The following is a 17,485-nucleotide window of genomic DNA, read 5'->3' on the forward strand; positions in this document are numbered from 1 at the left end:
ACAGCTTTAGGTGCTTTCCGAGGCACGATGGTGTATAACGGTAGCGTGTAACTTCAAGACTTCGGATACTACTGAGATTTTATGTAAAACAATCGGTTCAACGTTTTGGGAACGGATCGAGAACCAACATACAAACACATTTATTTATTTATCGTATATTATCCCCGAGAAAACAGGACGCGATTGGGCACCATTAACTTTCAACACTAATAACACAAAACATTTAGAAGTTCTTAATATTGCCTAAATCACAATAAATATCATATTACTTATATCTGTATTATATATGCTCGCCTTAATCTTGAGCACGCAGTAATGTATAATATTATTTTTTCAACCAGAGACGAAAAATAATTAATATTTTACCAATGAACAAATTCAAATGTTCTATACAAGATTATATTATTTGAGATTATAAAAAAGCTTGAAGTTAAGTAGCTTTCGTTGATCATACATGATTTATATATTTAATCTTATGTGATCAAAGTAACTATTCTTTTCTTGCCGGTTCAACTCTATAGAATCTATATTCCGAATCGGTGGAAGCTTAAATGTTAATTATATTAAAAACGGATAAACTTTATCGTTAGCTGGTAACAAGAACTATGCGATTAAAAATCTGCAAGTCGTTTTCTGGTTATTTATATTTAACGTCGTAAAGGAACTCACTTTTAAAGCACGGTGACACTAGTTTATAAGTATTTCTGTATTAAATCACATCTAAATATTTTTATTACAATCAAATTAACTATTAAAAAAACTAAAAGTAATAAATATATGCTCAACTAAAAATATATGCAAGTAATTATATATTTAATAATAATTCAAAATATATGCTAATATTTTTATACCGACTGGAATATATTTACCGTTTGTATCGTAACGTGATTTTCAGTAACGTCTACGTGTAGCGACGGCCGTAAATGTGCTCGGTCGGGCCGTTACTGATTGATACATTGTGACTCCACGAGGGTGAACTGTAATTAAAGTCAAGCTGATGGTAGGTGTCGAAAGGTCCTCATATCTTCTGCTGTTAAACAGAGAATTACTGTGTTCTAGTTTGAAGAATCAGTGAGTCTAATTACGGGCACAGGGTAATTATAAATTTGAACCCATGGTTCTTTTAAATGATTTTTATCTTGTTAAATGATATAATATATTGTCACTTTAATATGTAAAATTCTTTAAGTAATTAAATTGATACATAAAAAACAAAATCAAAAAAAAATTTAATTAACTTGAAGAATTGTAGTAAAATTTATCAAAGAATAGTATTTTCTTCAAAAATTTGTGTCACAAAGCAGCGAGACATTAAAATTTAAATACAAAACATTGCTTCGATTGTTCGAATGCTATTAAGTTAGTTAAATAGTAGCATGCATTAACCTCAAAGGCTCTACAAACTCAGAACAATGATGAAAGTTTCAGCCTATATCCCTAATCGGGTGTATAACATTTCCGTAATCCGTAACAGCCTGTGAATGTCCCACGGCTTTTGAGGAGATGGTTTGGAGCTTATTCCTCCACGCTGCTCCAATGCGGGTTGGTGGAATACACATGTGGCAGAATTTCAGTGAAATTCGACACATGCAGGTTTCCTCACGATGTTTTCCTTCACCGTAAAGCACGAGATGAATTATAATCACAAATTAAGCACATGAAAATTCAGTGGTGCTTGTCCGGGTTTGAACCCACGATCGTCGGTTAAGATTCACGCGTTCTTACCACAGGGCCATGTGTATGTGGTGATTATAATTTGCGGACTAGCACCTTCCACTTATCGATTGGCGCCATTTGTCGCCTTGACTACTAAATCCCAAACACAATATCAGACAAAACTACGTTAATATAAATTACGAAAATCGTTCGTGATATGCACCTGACACTTTAATTTTATTATCTAAAATTAAATAATTTAATCTACGCTAAGCGTATTGTTATATATTAATATTATAAAATCGTTTAAAAACATTTTGAAATGTAAGAATAAAATAATTTTGAACTCACCGTTGTCGCGTGCGTTTTCATAACTATAAAGTAACTTACTAACGCTTCTACGTAAAGTTAATACGGTCAAAGTTTTATCACAGCTTTATATTATCGTAAAGTACTTGTGTTCAACAACAAGAAATAATCATTTTGACAATTATATGATAATTTAAAAAGTCTAAATGTAAAAAGAGATCATTAACTTTTTCAAACTAACTAAAGAGTTTATACGTGTCTATTCAAATGAATTATTGAAATTCTCATGATACAACTAATCTTTTCGATAATAAATATTAGCTCAATAGATTCAGAATTAATATTCCTATTTTATTTATCTATTATTAATATAATAAATATATACATAATTATTATCTAAATTTCAACATCTACCTTTATCATGGTAATCCATAAAATATACTAGCACCAAAATAAATACTAAATAAATGCCTATTTATTTGGCAAGTTTAATATTACTAATATTTCTATGCGTTAAACGTAAAGCCTGATTTAGAAATAGCGAAGATAGCCTAAGGGTCAGGATCGAACCTGCGACTTTCCTGTCACGCTTATGATTTTTTTAATTGTGGAGAATGTATACATTACGTTTTTATACATTTTAAATTAAGTTTAGATCATAATTGTACTCCTTTATGAAAGCAAGTGGATCTAAAATATTTCTTAGGAACGGTGTAAAATTATCAAGTTAAGTATAGTATTTTAAATTATTGAAATAAAATATTCGAATTGTTTACTTATTATTACTTTTTTACGTATTGTATATAGCTATTACTAGCTTCCACGGCAACGCCCGCGCGTGGTTACGTAGCCTATGTGATAATCATATGTATATAATCATAAAATATAAAACAAAAGCTACCTCCATTCTAAATTTCATCTAAATCCGATCAGTAGTAGTGAAAAAATAACAAACGTCAATTTCTTACGTTAATAATATTAGTAGGATATCAGTGCCCAGCTTAAACTATAAGATTTGAATACATGAGACACAACAAACTTAATATCATCCAATCAACGCGTTTAATGTGTCATTATGTTTAGCATATAGACACATTTACAAGAAAACGAAATACACTGACTGTCTGACTAATCAAAGATCTACCAAACTAGTTCCGATATGTCGAAAATTTAGCACAGTTGCTCCTTTCGCGACGTAGACTCACTAAAAATTGTTTTTAAGCAAATCCTATCCAAAATGTATTTTTCATCATCTGATATTTGATATTTGTTTTCAACAAAATAAAAAAAATGTACTAATATGTATTTGTAATTAATCAAAGTGGTCACGCTAAGTGCGCCAAAGCCACTACACTCACCCATGAATCGCAGTCGTGAACTTAAGTCGCGATTCGTGTGTGGTCTCTACACTCCTGACGTCGTAGAATTATAAACCGACGCCGAATGGGGAACGCCGACAAACAAAGTACCTACATTTGCGGTTCACGGTTTTCGCTCCGCGAAGAGCGGCCAATTACCTTATGCGCTAGTTATTATGACAAATATTTCATCCTGCAGTGATATTCTGTAAGAAGTTAAGATGTGAGATCTTAATCCGGATATCACTCCCGAAATGTTGGTAACTGTTTAACGGTGATACGCTATTTTGATGCGTGTATCCTTTTAACGATTTAATTATTGTAGTCAATTTCGTATATAATGAATAATTATATATAATCATAAACGACTTTTGAAGGTATCTTGTGAGAATAGCTCTACAGTTGATTCTATAAAAACCCTAAACGAAACAATTTAAAGAAAACATTTGTTTTTTTATATATTTAATTTATATATAAATACTTTAATGTTTTAAATGTTGTTTAACTTTACAACAAAATGAAATGAACAAATATGTTACAAGCTTACGTAATAGGTACTTATATTATGCGGGCGATTAAGCTATGATGTAATTTGTATTAACACATGTGTGCAATAATATATGCACATTATACTAAAAGTAACAGCTGCTAAATGCCCCACAGCTGGGCAAAGAGCTCCTGTTAAACATTAACAAAAATTGTCTATAATTTCATCCTAACATCTTTGATAGTATCTTTGATAGTATTGGTAGTCCGTCTCAAGACTACGTGTGAGTAAAATCTGTCAGTAAGTCAGGGGCAATTAATACGTTTTTTTTTTCTCGGACATTATTCACACACGGCTATCTGATCCCAAGCTAAGCAGAGCTTGTACTATGGAAACCAGACAGCTGATATACTACATGTACTACTTTTCTTTTGTAAATACATACTTATATAGATAATTACACCCAGACTCAGGACAAACAGACATGTTCAATCGAACCCACAACCTTCTGTATGAAAGGCAAGTATCTACCAACCACGCCAACCGGCCCGTCCGTAATTAGTATATAGTTGAATAAACAAAGACTAATAATAATAATAATACAAAAAGCTGGAGCTTATTCTGCCACCCTGGTCCGCGGCTTCCTCGCGATGTTTTCCTTTACCGCAGAGAACAAGTTGAACTATAAGCATATATAACTTATAATCGATAGATTTAAACCCTCGCTGCGACCTTTGATTAAAATACGTGTCCTATCCAGCGGGTCATTTACGCTCATAAACAGTAACACAAAGTAATACTATTTTTTCTATTTGTTGTTCTAACATATTATTACAATATATATATTTTTTTTTTCAGCATAACAAAATATATTATTAATTACAAGACTGACATGGCAGCCCTGACGAGATGTCATTGTCACATCTTATGAGATAACGTCACTTTGACATTGTCAAAGTACTTTCAATCAGGGTTTATTACTTTCATTTATACTTATTATCTGTTTTCTTCTTTGTGATTAATTGTAAACAAGGTGCCATACCTCGTTGGTTTAATCAGAAACACATCAATAAATAATTGCTTGATTGTATACTTTAAAAAATGACTACTATAGCAGGCTCGACGTGGGAAGGTGACTAAGATCCTTAAATTTTTCGCCGGCTAGAAAGTCCGATCCGTAAACCTAATTTGTGACGTTGCATCTTATCCCATTAACTTTTTATCAATTATGCTAGAAGTCGTATAATAATAATAATTTATAAGAAATCTTTATAATGTATCAATAATATATTTCAGCTATATTGATAATTCTTAACAATTTATTTGTTATTCATAACTTCTATCTTGTTTTAGATGTGAGAAAACAAGCTCGTTTGTTAGAAAATGATATAGATGTTAAGTTAGTAGCGTTTAGTAAACTTGGAATGAGCACTACATCGTCGGGGCTCAGCTCTGAAACGGCCCCACTTATTAACAGCGATGATATGTTTGACACCATGTCCATGGAACTACAGCAGCTTTTAAATAAGGTATTCCTATTATAAAACAATTTAAAAAATTATAATATTAGAATATAGGGGTATATCTTGAGCTGAGATTGTCCAGTTAGAATGCATGAATCTTAACCGATGATTGCGGGTTCCAATCCCAGCAAGCACCATTGAATTTTTATGTACCTAACTTATATTTATAATTCATCTCTCTAATTTATTTGTATTTAAATATAAAATAGTGAATTATAAGTTATGTATAAAAAAATCAGCTTACTTAAGTTTATTTTTTTACAAAAAAACAGAAACATAATATAAAAATAATTATAAGCAAACATTATTTAAACTCTGTTCACAGGAGGCTGCTAGAGTTCAAATTAATTAAGTTTTACTTATTGCATAAAATAATTAAATTTATTCAGAATAATGATATAAATTCTAACTGATTTTGTTTTGAATCTTGTCACAATAAATAAAATATTTTAACAATAAAACATCAAAAATATATTTAACAGTTTTAAACAATCAAAATGGAGTCCACTAAAAATTAAATATTAATAAAATTAAAGCTTGATAAATAATGGTCTAATATTTTCCATTAACTATTGGTATATATATTTTGTGTTTTAGACATTTATAAAATACAATAATTGAAATGATAACTTACAACAAAGTAATCAATATTTGACATTTGAAACACTGAGAATCGAAATGCAAAAAGATAGTTTTGTTTTTAATGGCAAATATTTGCTTTAATCTAAGAAAGCATTAATATTATATTATAATATTAACCTATAAGAAATAGAGGCTAACTGTTTACGTATCTTGTTTATTTATTTAGTCTCTTGGAAGTTTAGTTTCACTTCACCTACATATTTATTTTATATAAACGAATTTTGCTAGTTTTACATGAATGAAACGGGAACGCCATCAATTACATACAATATATAGTTATTAAGAAAGATCGTGGCATTACAACGTAGTACCCATTATTTCCACCAGAAACATTATACATTTATCCATGACTTCCTTTTCCCTTTTTTTGATTATTTTTTAAATTTTGAATAGATGCTTTTATCATTTTTAACTAATTTCACTTTTTCTTACACATCAACCGAATAAAATAGAAAGAGACAGTAAAAAAGAGACGGGTAGGCATGACGCTATTTCGTTATGCGACATTTTCTGCCATTTCACTCTACTGTAAGCCGCATAAAAGAAATTCGTTCCGAAACACACAACAAAACAAACAAAACGTCGCATAGATAAAATAAACCTTCCGTCCAAACTTTAGACTCGTCCGTGATGAGGGGAACCATAGTCTTAACTTATAATAATAATTTCTATTAAAACTACTTTGGAATGTCATTTTGTACATTTTTTTAATTTCAGTTATCAAGTATTAACGACAGAATGGCAGACTTAGCTCCAAGTGGGACGGCTACGTTACACACTATCAAGAGACACAGAGAAATTCTTATGGTAAATATTACACGGCATTTTACGTAGAATTGTTTTTTCTGTATCGCACTTCACGTTACTAACGTGACTTTAGCCTTTATGACTAAACAATAGTTTAAAGCAATAGCAAAAACTGATCTTGACATTTTGAGGCCCAATATATTTCTTATAGCCATTTTTAATGCTAACTGATGAAAAATGATTCAATCATCCGCATCCACCACGAACGCAGACTCTACTACAAATCAGCTCTACCGCCCCCCGCATTGTAAAATGTCAAGAAACTGACAAACGTCCTCAGCCCTGCCTGATCTCCTCTGACAGTTGTCCTTTTCTCTCGATCGTCTGTAATGCAGCTTTATTTTGAATGGACCGTCAGGATTACCAGCAAGAGTTCCAGAAGACGTCGGTGCGCGTGTCGGCGCGGCGCGAGCGCGAGGAGCTGCTGCGCGGCGCCAGCCCGCCGCCCGCCGCCGGCCTCAGCCGCCGCGACCAGTTCTCCAAGGAGGCCAACCACCTGCACAGGTAGCCCCTCTAGCGGTACGAGCTGCTGTCGAGTGCTTTGGAGGACTCGAAGCAAAAAACGAAGCCTTGAATTGTCTATGGTTCCATCTCATTATTTTCTCTTATTAGATAGTATTGACAGATCGCCACAAGGTCAGGTCAGATAACTCTGCGACAATATATTATATATATAAATAAATAATAATGTCCTTACATCAAGCCACTAGACCGACGAGGCATTCAAAAAAAAAAGATATATAGTGACATTAACACAATACCGTGCTCGATGTATGAACTGTTTTTTTCTTTTTTCAGTTCTCATATTCTAGTGGACGAACAAATAAACATAGCGATGGAGGCCCGCGAGCACCTCACATCGCAACGGCAGGCGTTTAAGAGGATGCAGACTAGATTTAACGACATCACAAACAGGTATGTAATATATATATATAATAAATAAATCACGGTGTTAGTGTTTCGGTTTGAAAAGTGAGTGAGGCAGTGAGCTTTGTGCAAGCTCGTCTGGGTAGGTACCACCCACTCATCAGATATTCTACCGCAAAACAGCAGTACTTGGTATTGTTGTGTACCGGTTTGAAGGGTGAGTGAGCCAGTGTAATTACATAACATGATGACATAACATCTTAGTTCCCAAGGTTGGTGGCGCATTGGTGATGTAAGCGATGGTTAACATTTCTTACAATGCCAATGTCTGGGCGTTGGTGACCACTTACCATCAGGTGGCCCAATTGTCAGTCTGCCTACCTAATCACATAAACTGATAACAATAATCCTTAGTGAATACTGTTGATGTGTGTTCCAGGTTCCCGATGTTAAATAGCCTTATATACAGAATAAACGCTCGCAAACGACGTGACTCCCTCATCATCGGTATCGTGGTCGCCATTTGCACGTTCCTCTTACTGCTGTATGCATTCCATTGAATATATGTACATATATAACATACTCTGTGGAAATATAAGTATAACTTTTTAAAGCCTTACATGCTCAAGTCCCGCTAATCAGAACTACAATGGACCGGTCTGAATCATAGACTACATAGTAAGGTACTCCCAATGACAGTTCTTTATTCAAAAGAGGTGGGATTTTTTTGTTTTTATTATTTCACACTTGCAACATTGTATTTATTATAGCCATAATAATAAATAATTTATCTGTTGTAAAATTTCATAGAGAATAATTGCGGATCTCTACAGACGTTAAGTTTTTCTAAAAAATGATAGATATTTTTTTTTCAACGACAGAGACCCAAACTCCACTGGTTACTATGGCAACCGGAAACTAATTTGATTGTTATTTCTAATTTAGTCGGTTAACGATTTCACCCCGAGAACATTTTCACGTCACGAACATTTTCACTGATATTGTTTGTCTGTTAACAAATCTATTATAAATTTCTGTATACGTGTTAACCGGATATCATATATATGTCGCGGATTCAAATTGATTGCCATTTTAATGGCAGCCATTGTCGTCCAATATGTTGATTTTATTAAATCAGTCAGTGCGCACGTCCGGCGCTGGCGCTGTCCTGAGAGCAAGAGACCCCCGCGGTTCAAAGTCACGATACCGCAGGCTTACCTTGCTTTCGTTATTATATAATATTTACTTACACAGTCCTGTGAATCCAATACAAAATACATACTTAAATAGTGACCATGACGGCATCCGTAGGGCCCCCGCCCTAAACGCTTTTAACGCGGCGTTTTAGAAACACAAAGGATATTCTCAGTTCTATCTATTGCATTCATCATATATTATTTAGTAATATACTTATATTTTCACCGATTCAAACTTTAATAATTTTTTTTTTTTTTTTTTGTATAATATTATTTGTATAACTTTAAAAAATATCCTCACATTGTACTCTTTAAATTTTCGCAATGTTTAATATTCACTCTGTATATTTTATTAGGATTTGAACTCTATTAGAACTTTGAGAAAAATAAATAGGTACCGATACCTGATGTATTTATAAATGAATACCTACTTTTACGATTCCAATTTCCAATTGATCGTTTTAATATTTGACTGTCACAGTGGACAATTCTATTCACAATTTCACTATCAGCTTCACATTTATCGGCCTTAGACACTTTGTTTCCTGCTATTTTTTTAACGGTAAAAGACGTCCCATTCTCGATTTTATCGCACGACTCTCGACACGATTTTGACAGAAAATTAGAAAAAATCGTTATCACTTTCTTACGTGTGGTATCCCTAAGGGCAATGACAAGGATAGTAATATTTTTAACTGTGTCAAATTAGTTCGTTTTAGAATCAGCTCCATTATCTTTGAAGTCTTCTAATTATGAAATAAATTCGAATTATATCGAATGTTTGGTAGTTAGAACATTGGATATTTAACGGAAATCGTGCGTCCATCCGCATATGATATTACCCAAGAGAGAGAAAGACGAGAGTGCCCAACAGTGGGACATAAGCTGTTACTAGTTCTGAGACCATCAAATCAAACGATAATCGAAGTAAAATACTACTCCCTATGAATTTTTAGAATTGACAGAAGAAATATGTATTAATGAAGCAAATTTAGGGTCTTATATCTCCGAAATAGCTTTTAACAATAATTATATAATATAAATATTTACGATATATTTATAAAAGTTAAATGTGTAATAAATAGAATAATATTCGGGAGTTTTGTTGTTTTTCGTTTTCAGTATAAATAAAAAAACAACGGTTTTTTTTTATAAAATAATGACTTTTCTTGGTATGTTAACAATTATAATTGTCATGTTTTATAATAAATATTATAGTGTATAGGAGTGAAAAAGCAGTTATTTGTACACGTGTAACAAGTCTATCCCGATATAAAACCTTATTTTAAGAAATATTGTAAATATAAACTATTTTACCCTTGTAAAAATAAATTATTTTACTGTATTTTTTTTTTATTGTGTCTGGACCTTAACCGAATGCAGGTTGAATGAAAACACCAGGGAGTGTTCGTTCATATCTTATAACCTAAAGTGATGTGTGGGTAACTAAAAGGGGGGAATGTCGTAAACTAGCAAGAAACTTATCTGATGGTAAGTGACTACCGCCGCCCATCGACACCTGCCACACCAGAGGGCTTGCGGCTGCGTTGTCGGCCTTTAAATTGTTTGGATTTTTTTTATTGAATACCTAGACGGGCGAGCTTAAGGGCCACCTGATGATAAGTGGTCACCAATGCCGATAAACATAGGCATTGTAAGAAATGTTAACCATCGCTTACATCGCCAATGCGCCACCAACCAAGCACTGCTGTTTTGCGGTAGAATATCTGATAAGTTAGTACCTACCCAGACGAGCTTGCACAAAGCTCTACCACCAGTAAAATATATAATACATTATCTTAACTAATACAGTAAATGCGATCCAAATATCATCGATAGTATTGACAGTCCACCACAGGGCTACGTGTGAGTAAGGTCTGGGTCAATTAAATTATTGTAGCAAGAATTAACAAAAATATTGTTGTATAAACAAAGACAAGACAAACAGAAACAGCAAGATTCACAAATATTATGTCATAAAATAGCAATCAAGATTTAGGCTTACAATGTGGTTAGATGCAATTTGGTTCAATCGAAGCTTTGTACTAAGATCTTAAAATACTGAGAGAAAGGTAAAAAAAAACGGTTCAATTCGACGTGTATTTTATTAGGTTAGTTACTAAAAAATACACTGTACGCGTGCATTTCCCTTTTATTTATCAAGCACAGATAAAATACGCTTGATAAATATAACATGTATGTATCTTAAATTAGTAGTAACCGAATATAACAGTGGTATTTTACATAAAATATAAAAAACGGCACTAAGAGATCTAGCAGATAGATAAAATGTAATCATATTAATCAATAACGATTAAGATTACATGCGTAATCAAATACGATTACAGTATAACGAAAGTTTTGATAACAGTAATCCGTCTTCCGAATCAATCAAAGTGAATCTGTAATCGTAATTGATGATTAAACATTTTAATCTTTATTAAATAGTAATAATTTCCTCCAGACCGATTTCGGCCACGGCGGCCAATCTCAAGAGAGGTTAGCCAACTACGCAGGAGATATAGTGCACAAGTGTGTGCGCAAACACAGGTGCACTCTCTATTCCCTCACTCTCATAATCCGATGGGACGGCAATCCGACACGACCGGAAAGAGTTCAGGCGCAGCACCAACGGCTTTACGTGCTTTTCGAGAGACGGGAGTGTACACACTTCCAAACTCCGGGCTGCTACTGAGGATTTTCTGACAGAAAAACCCAATAACTTTTTACTGGCCCGACCTGGGAATTAAACCCAGGAGCTCCAGGTCTGCGGCCTTACATTAAGCCACTAGATCAACGAGGCAGGCAATCAGTTATTAAGTACAAAATAAAACGAATGAGAATGGTAAAAAAAAGAACAAAACCATTTTTAATAACACTTTAAAACTAAAATAATGTTAACATTTATAAATAATTAAATAAATACTTATGAAACGCAACCTGAAATACAGTATATCCTCGGTTCAAATTCTCCGTGTCAAAATTTTAGATATATATTTTTTATTCGGTGTTCACGATGATCGACTATGATAGCAAGGACGTAACTATACAGCCGAATATTCGGTATTAGTTTTGTTAAAGAAATGTTTTAAATTTGTTTCATATATTTAATAGTGACAAGTTCACTTCATTCAATAACGGGTTTTTTATGGTTTGAGCGCTTCTCCAGTTAAAGATTTCTTCAATTACGATCATTAGGTGTTCTAAAGACGTCCTTACAGCCCCTGACTATAAAATTATATTTACCAACGCGAACTTGTTAGGTTACAGTAAACACACACCGACACCAACCCCGCCGGAGGGGCCGAGGTCCCGCTTTTATTCGCATTGCACACTCAATGGCCTTCCTGAAGCCGACGGCACCTTGAACCAATTTTCGTCCTAACAAGACGCGCATATTCTGAGCCCTTAAGTGGACTCCCAACATCCGGCTGAGTATTTTAAGATTCGCCTCTCCTCCGATAACGCTGTCGAGGCCATTTGGGCCAAGAGCAAACACTCATTTGAAAAAAAAGAAAGAGAAGGTATCTGATTTAAATCCTGTTACTTGCGCTAGATTCTTATTGTTACGTTTCCAAAACTTACTTAATGAGACATAATTTTTACTATACTCCAATAGCAGACGGAGTAAAGAAACCTTAAGATTTAAATATTCCATGCGATTTGCTACTAGCTCTGCTTTATCGTGCATAACAAACAGTGAACATTTTACATAACTATTCAACTCAAATTTATTTACAAAATCCGACACCAATTTCGCCATAAAAAAAATCACATCTTTAATGAGCACTACAGATTATAATCGCGACCAATGTCATGTTAATTCACAAAGTTGTTTATATTTATTCCTCCCGTCATTGAAAGGTATGTTATGTAGTCCACGTATATAACAACACTATAGATAACTAACTACATAGATAACAACACTTCCTTATTAGGATTATTCACTATGCACCGTTTCCTTATGAGTTTTTAACGTTCCCCGTTGAGCAAAACTCTTGTCACACTTATCACATTCATACGGCTTCTCTCCCGTGTGAGTTCGGATGTGTTTCTCCAGGTCACCCTTTGTAGCAAATTTTTTACTACACAAGTTCAAGGGACATGCGTAATTTTTATTATGTAGGCGATTGTGTAAGTACAGTTTTTTCCACTTGTTAAATCTTTTTGAACATATCTGAAACAACAGATTAAAAATGATTTTTTTATTCCCGCGTATTTGGAGAGAAGTTAGGTGCTAGTTACAAAAAAGTAGCCTATGTCCTTTATTGGGGTTCAAACTTGCTTTATATAAAATTACATTTATAATGTCGTGTTACAGTATTGAATTAAATGTTAACCTACACAAAATATTAACTTTATTGGAAAGCTAATTTTATTAAATAGGGTATTTTATTTTATTTTTACTTTATTAAGATCTCCAACAAGGACTACACATGACAAGCTTTAATATAATATGCGAGTTATAAATCTATGTGCTCACTCAGTTACAGGAAACCACAGCATCCATCACATACAACTAAGTAACAGCTAATATAAATAGAAAAATTAAAATTAAGAACTTAACAAATTTAAAGTGATATGACTTGAAGAACTAAAACACTATAAATGACTAAAATTTAGGAATAAAATTTGAAAAGCTAAAAAATAAAAGTAATACAAAGAAAAAAATACTAACGACAATAAAAAAAACTAAAAATACAAATAGACTGAGTGAATTAACATACAAACTTTATTTTAAATATTGCTTAAGATTTTTTTTATATGTACTTAGATTAATGGCAATTGAAAGTTAACAGAAGATTGCGAGTTAAACAAGTTCAAAGTACAGGCAACCGACTGTTAAAGCTATATCTATCTATACATTGAATGTGTTCATACGACTTCGAAATATACGATACGTTTTTTGATTACGTTATTACGACAATTCGCAAGTAAAACTAATCATCTATTGAATATAGCAATCGGTGATAATAAGTTAAATTTTCAAATACTAGTTATTAAATGATCTTTACTTATGTATTAAAAAGAATTTAATAAAATACAGATGTTGTTCTTCGGCTGTGACAGTACTATTTAAAATATAATATATTTAAGGTATATCAAAATACGATAATGTAATAACAACATCATATAAGATGATATTCGTAAGACAGCGGACAGAATTAGAGAAGGAGAGAGAAAGAGCTCTGTGGGGATGCCATGGAAGAATCCTATGTTCAACAGTGGATTGCCATGGGTTGATAATAATAAACTAGTTGTATTCATTTACTTACATTACATTTATACTCTTTGTTACCATTTTCACATTTAATATCTTTTTTCGTTACTTGATCCTGAGAGCTGTCTGTCTGTATTTCAGTCTTTGCTATTGAGTCCTAAAAATATGCAATTTGTATTTAAACTTTCAAGTCACTATAAAATTTTAAAAAAAGTATACTTTCTAGCATGATACAAAACAAACATTACCACAGAAAAAAGTTATAACAGGAGCAAAGGACCTATTGCTTCATCTCTTGGAGAGATGATTCAGTGAAATTTCTCATGTCAAATAAAAAATCAAACTAAAATTTTTATGGAATGTTGTACTCTCACTGTAATTTTATTGAAGAAAATATGTATATGGAAAGAGTAATATCTCCGTCTATGAGCTATACCACTTTCCATCATCTAGGCCATTTGCTCAATTGCTATCCTATTTAGAAAAATAAAAACAGGAGGAATCTACATGACAGGTGTAAAGTAAGAAACCTCAGAAACTGATGATTCAAATAAATCCTTTCGAACTGATATAAATTTTTCAATGACAGGGTTCCTTTCCTGACTTGGACTTTTATCTCTTTCAATGTGGTTGCTTTCAACTGTTTTAGCAGAATCTTCTGAGCAAGCCTTGATGAAACAATAAACATACAATAATAAAAATTGTTAAACATTTAAATCACGCCAAAAATATTAAATGTTTTATTTTAATTAAGTTTGTTAATACCAACCTTAGAAGCTTCACTTTGAACACCACAGAATAGTGATTTTAAATGTATATCATTCTTTTTAGCAATGATACGTAGTTCAGCTGCTTTATCAATGATTTCTAAGCACTTAACACAGATTTTCTGTGGCAAACTATCAGCTAATGACACCTAAAAATATTAAATGTATTATAAAAACCAAAGCATTGCATAGCCTGTGATAAAAATGTAATTAATAAATACTTTTACTCCGATACATCTGTAAATGTTGTCTTGTAATTCATTTCTGTCAAATATATCACATTGTCCATGCTCATCGAGGCATAATCTACATATCTCGTAGAAATTTGTACTCGTATTTTGCTGCTCCATTATTGTTATATTAGTTATATTATATTACTTGTTAAAAAAGAGTGGAATTTCTTCATGTAAATAAATTTATTTTTTTTAATTTTTGGTTCCCTTGTTGGAGCACAACTGCTTTAAAATGGATATTAATTTAAAATATTGAAAAGATATTTTTAAAATAGGTTTGGTATTTAATTTAACTTATATCTTAAATTTGTTTTAGTTCAAAAAAAATACAAAAACATGGTTATTGACGTACGCCAAAGTTGTCACTCTCAAGTCCCAACTCAAATCTCAATCTGACAGTGATAACAGATAAAAGAAAGCTTGACATACATGTTTATGTTTAAAAAATGAGATAAACGACGATACGAGATGTAATTTATTTCTCGCACAGTATATATCTATATATAAATAAATAATATATAAAATGCTGTAAATGCTAAAAAATATAGAAAATGCTGCTAGCATTATTGCCACCATTCCACGCGATTACAATTTGTGTAATAGCTGTATTTCATTTTTATTCGTATATATTGAAGGCTTTATTGTAAATAAAAATATAATATAATTAAAAAAATTGAAAATAATACCCATTAATAATAATAAATTTGAACCATTACGTTTAAAAAATATTAAAAAATATTTTAAGCTTTGATAACTGACGCAGGGGTCTGAAAGGCCTAGCACAATTAAAAACGCAAATAACTTCCTCGCCAGAGAAACACACGCGTTTTCTGTTAATAAAACGTTAATGAAAATTTTCACAGGTCATGAGACCTTGTGAAGACCCCACGTCGGTGGTAGTTCAACTTTTGATACATAAAAGACAAAACCAAGAGGAAACTTGGCTTAAACTTAAAGAATTGTACATAATAAGCTGACAATATGTAACTTGTGACAGGATAAAAGATATGCTATTTTTTATTATTTCTTCATAAATTATACGTCAACTTTTTTGTGGCACGTTAAAAATATTATTTTTTTCCAAAGTCCAACGAAGAATAAATTATCAAACGTATCTCTTAATGCTTCAAAGAAAATCGAATGACATCTGCAATACCTGCAAGAAGAACGTTTGTCTGCAGTAAGCCATTGTGTTTATAATGTTGACTAGGGTGTTTAATAAGGTGTATAAAAACTTTAAACGCTTGTGTTTTTATTAAAGTTTATATTAAATCTAGCTCAAGCCATTTTAACCGGAAATATACGACAAAAAATTTTGACAGCTATGAATTTCTTATTATAATCAATAAAAAAAATGTTAATAAATAAACATATTTTTTTATTTCAGTGTCCAATTAACTATGAGTAGAGTTTATTGCAAAATTTGTTTATACACGTATACATAAAACAAAAACCATATTTAAATGAGGTATAGTAATTTAAAAATTATTGGTCGTGAATATAGCAGTCCAGCTTGGAAGTTGGCTGTGTTTTCTGTCCAGTGTCTCCAATAACGTGTAAAACCTTTGTAATATTAACACGTTAAAGATTGTTTGTGAGTGAGCTGAGATGGTCCAATCGATAGAGTTTATGGATCTTAACTGACGATGGAGGGCTCAAGCCCAGGCAACAACCGCTCAATTTTTATATGCGCGAAGGCATTATCATTTCGGGTATATTTGTTCGGTAAGTGCCTGTACTGACAATTTTTTCTCCAACGACATAAATTTACAGGACGGACATAAGCTGTGATAATTCCTATATTTAAATGTAAGAAAACGATAAGATAAATCAGACATAATGATAATATAATTACTTAATCGAATCAATCAATCGTTATCAGTGTAGGCGATCTTCCCTGTACTTAGTACTGTTTTATCACACGCGCCACCAAGGTTAATGTTATAATGAATCAACGATATAGTAATATTTAGACCGGAACAATTTTTTTTTGCTTTAAACCAATTATTCGATCTTCTAGCTTCGACCGCTACCTGTAATGTTGTTAACCACTAGGTATATACTAGGTAATACGGAGGTGCAACTCGGCAAGCTTTACAAACGAATGAATCCGAAAACATACCGACGGAATGCGAACTCTAAGCTCATCGGAACCGCTACCAGAATTTTTTGCTGAAATTGGACAAATCGAAAATATGTTACGTTAGGTTTACAAAAAATATATTTTTGTAGTCCTAGTTATAAAAGAATCGAAAGCAATGTGATAATCGTCATCAGTCGTAATTTGTGGTCTGACATCGGATATCATTTTGCGTCAAAAATGATAAGCGCGATTAACATGCGGAAACCTTATTCTTGAATTAATTTGGTCACACTGGCTTTGCGAAACCGAAACACCACGTAACGGTGGTCGAGTGCT

The 17,485-nt window shown here is 32.6% G+C and overlaps 2 protein-coding genes across 4 annotated transcripts; one reads left to right on the top strand and one right to left on the bottom strand.

The window, feature by feature from the left end:
- The first annotated feature begins 4,786 nt into the window (after window positions 1-4,786).
- LOC126775388 (Golgi SNAP receptor complex member 1) lies at window positions 4,787-10,147 on the top strand. The gene is made up of 6 exons (XM_050497271.1): window positions 4,787-4,942; window positions 5,164-5,339; window positions 6,693-6,782; window positions 7,141-7,286; window positions 7,581-7,697; window positions 8,089-10,147. The coding sequence occupies exons 1-6, from the start codon at window positions 4,912-4,914 to the stop codon at window positions 8,207-8,209; spliced, it is 681 nt and encodes a 226-aa protein (XP_050353228.1). The 5' UTR covers window positions 4,787-4,911; the 3' UTR covers window positions 8,210-10,147.
- Window positions 10,148-10,939: 792 nt separating this feature from the next.
- Window positions 10,940-15,404, bottom strand: LOC126775385 (zinc finger protein 271-like). 3 transcript variants are annotated; one of them, XM_050497268.1, is made up of 5 exons: window positions 15,069-15,400; window positions 14,836-14,982; window positions 14,597-14,734; window positions 14,122-14,223; window positions 10,940-13,022 (listed from the first exon to the last, which is right to left on the bottom strand). In XM_050497268.1, exons 1-5 carry the CDS (start codon window positions 15,126-15,128, stop codon window positions 12,786-12,788), a joined length of 684 nt encoding a protein of 227 aa, XP_050353225.1. In that variant the 5' UTR covers window positions 15,129-15,400; the 3' UTR covers window positions 10,940-12,785. The 3 variants fall into 3 exon arrangements, with proteins under 3 accessions (XP_050353225.1, XP_050353224.1, XP_050353226.1); XM_050497267.1 differs by having other exon boundaries at window positions 15,055-15,399; XM_050497269.1 differs by lacking the exon at window positions 14,597-14,734 and having other exon boundaries at window positions 15,055-15,404.
- Between the last annotated feature and the right edge of the window lie 2,081 nt (window positions 15,405-17,485).

Source organism: Nymphalis io, chromosome 18 (genome assembly GCF_905147045.1).
Source record: "Nymphalis io chromosome 18, ilAglIoxx1.1, whole genome shotgun sequence".
In the NCBI taxonomy this organism is placed as follows: domain Eukaryota; kingdom Metazoa; phylum Arthropoda; class Insecta; order Lepidoptera; family Nymphalidae; genus Nymphalis; species Nymphalis io.

Excerpts from the sequence above, each read along its gene's own strand:
- LOC126775388 (XM_050497271.1), top strand. The coding sequence starts at position 4,912 with ATGACTACTATAGCAGGCTCGACGTGGGAAG. Across the intron at positions 4,943-5,163 it reads AGCAGGCTCGACGTGGGAAG|ATGTGAGAAAACAAGCTCGT; the intron begins GTGACTAAGATC and ends ATCTTGTTTTAG. Across the intron at positions 6,783-7,140 it reads GACACAGAGAAATTCTTATG|GATTACCAGCAAGAGTTCCA; the intron begins GTAAATATTACA and ends ATGGACCGTCAG.
- LOC126775385 (XM_050497267.1), bottom strand. The coding sequence starts at position 15,183 with ATGGAGCAGCAAAATACGAGTACAAATTTCTACGAGATATGTAGATTA. Across the intron at positions 14,983-15,054 it reads ACAGATGTATCGGAGTAAAA|GTGTCATTAGCTGATAGTTT; the intron begins GTATTTATTAAT and ends TAATATTTTTAG. Across the intron at positions 13,023-14,121 it reads ACAAAGAGTATAAATGTAAT|ATATGTTCAAAAAGATTTAA; the intron begins GTAAGTAAATGA and ends CTGTTGTTTCAG.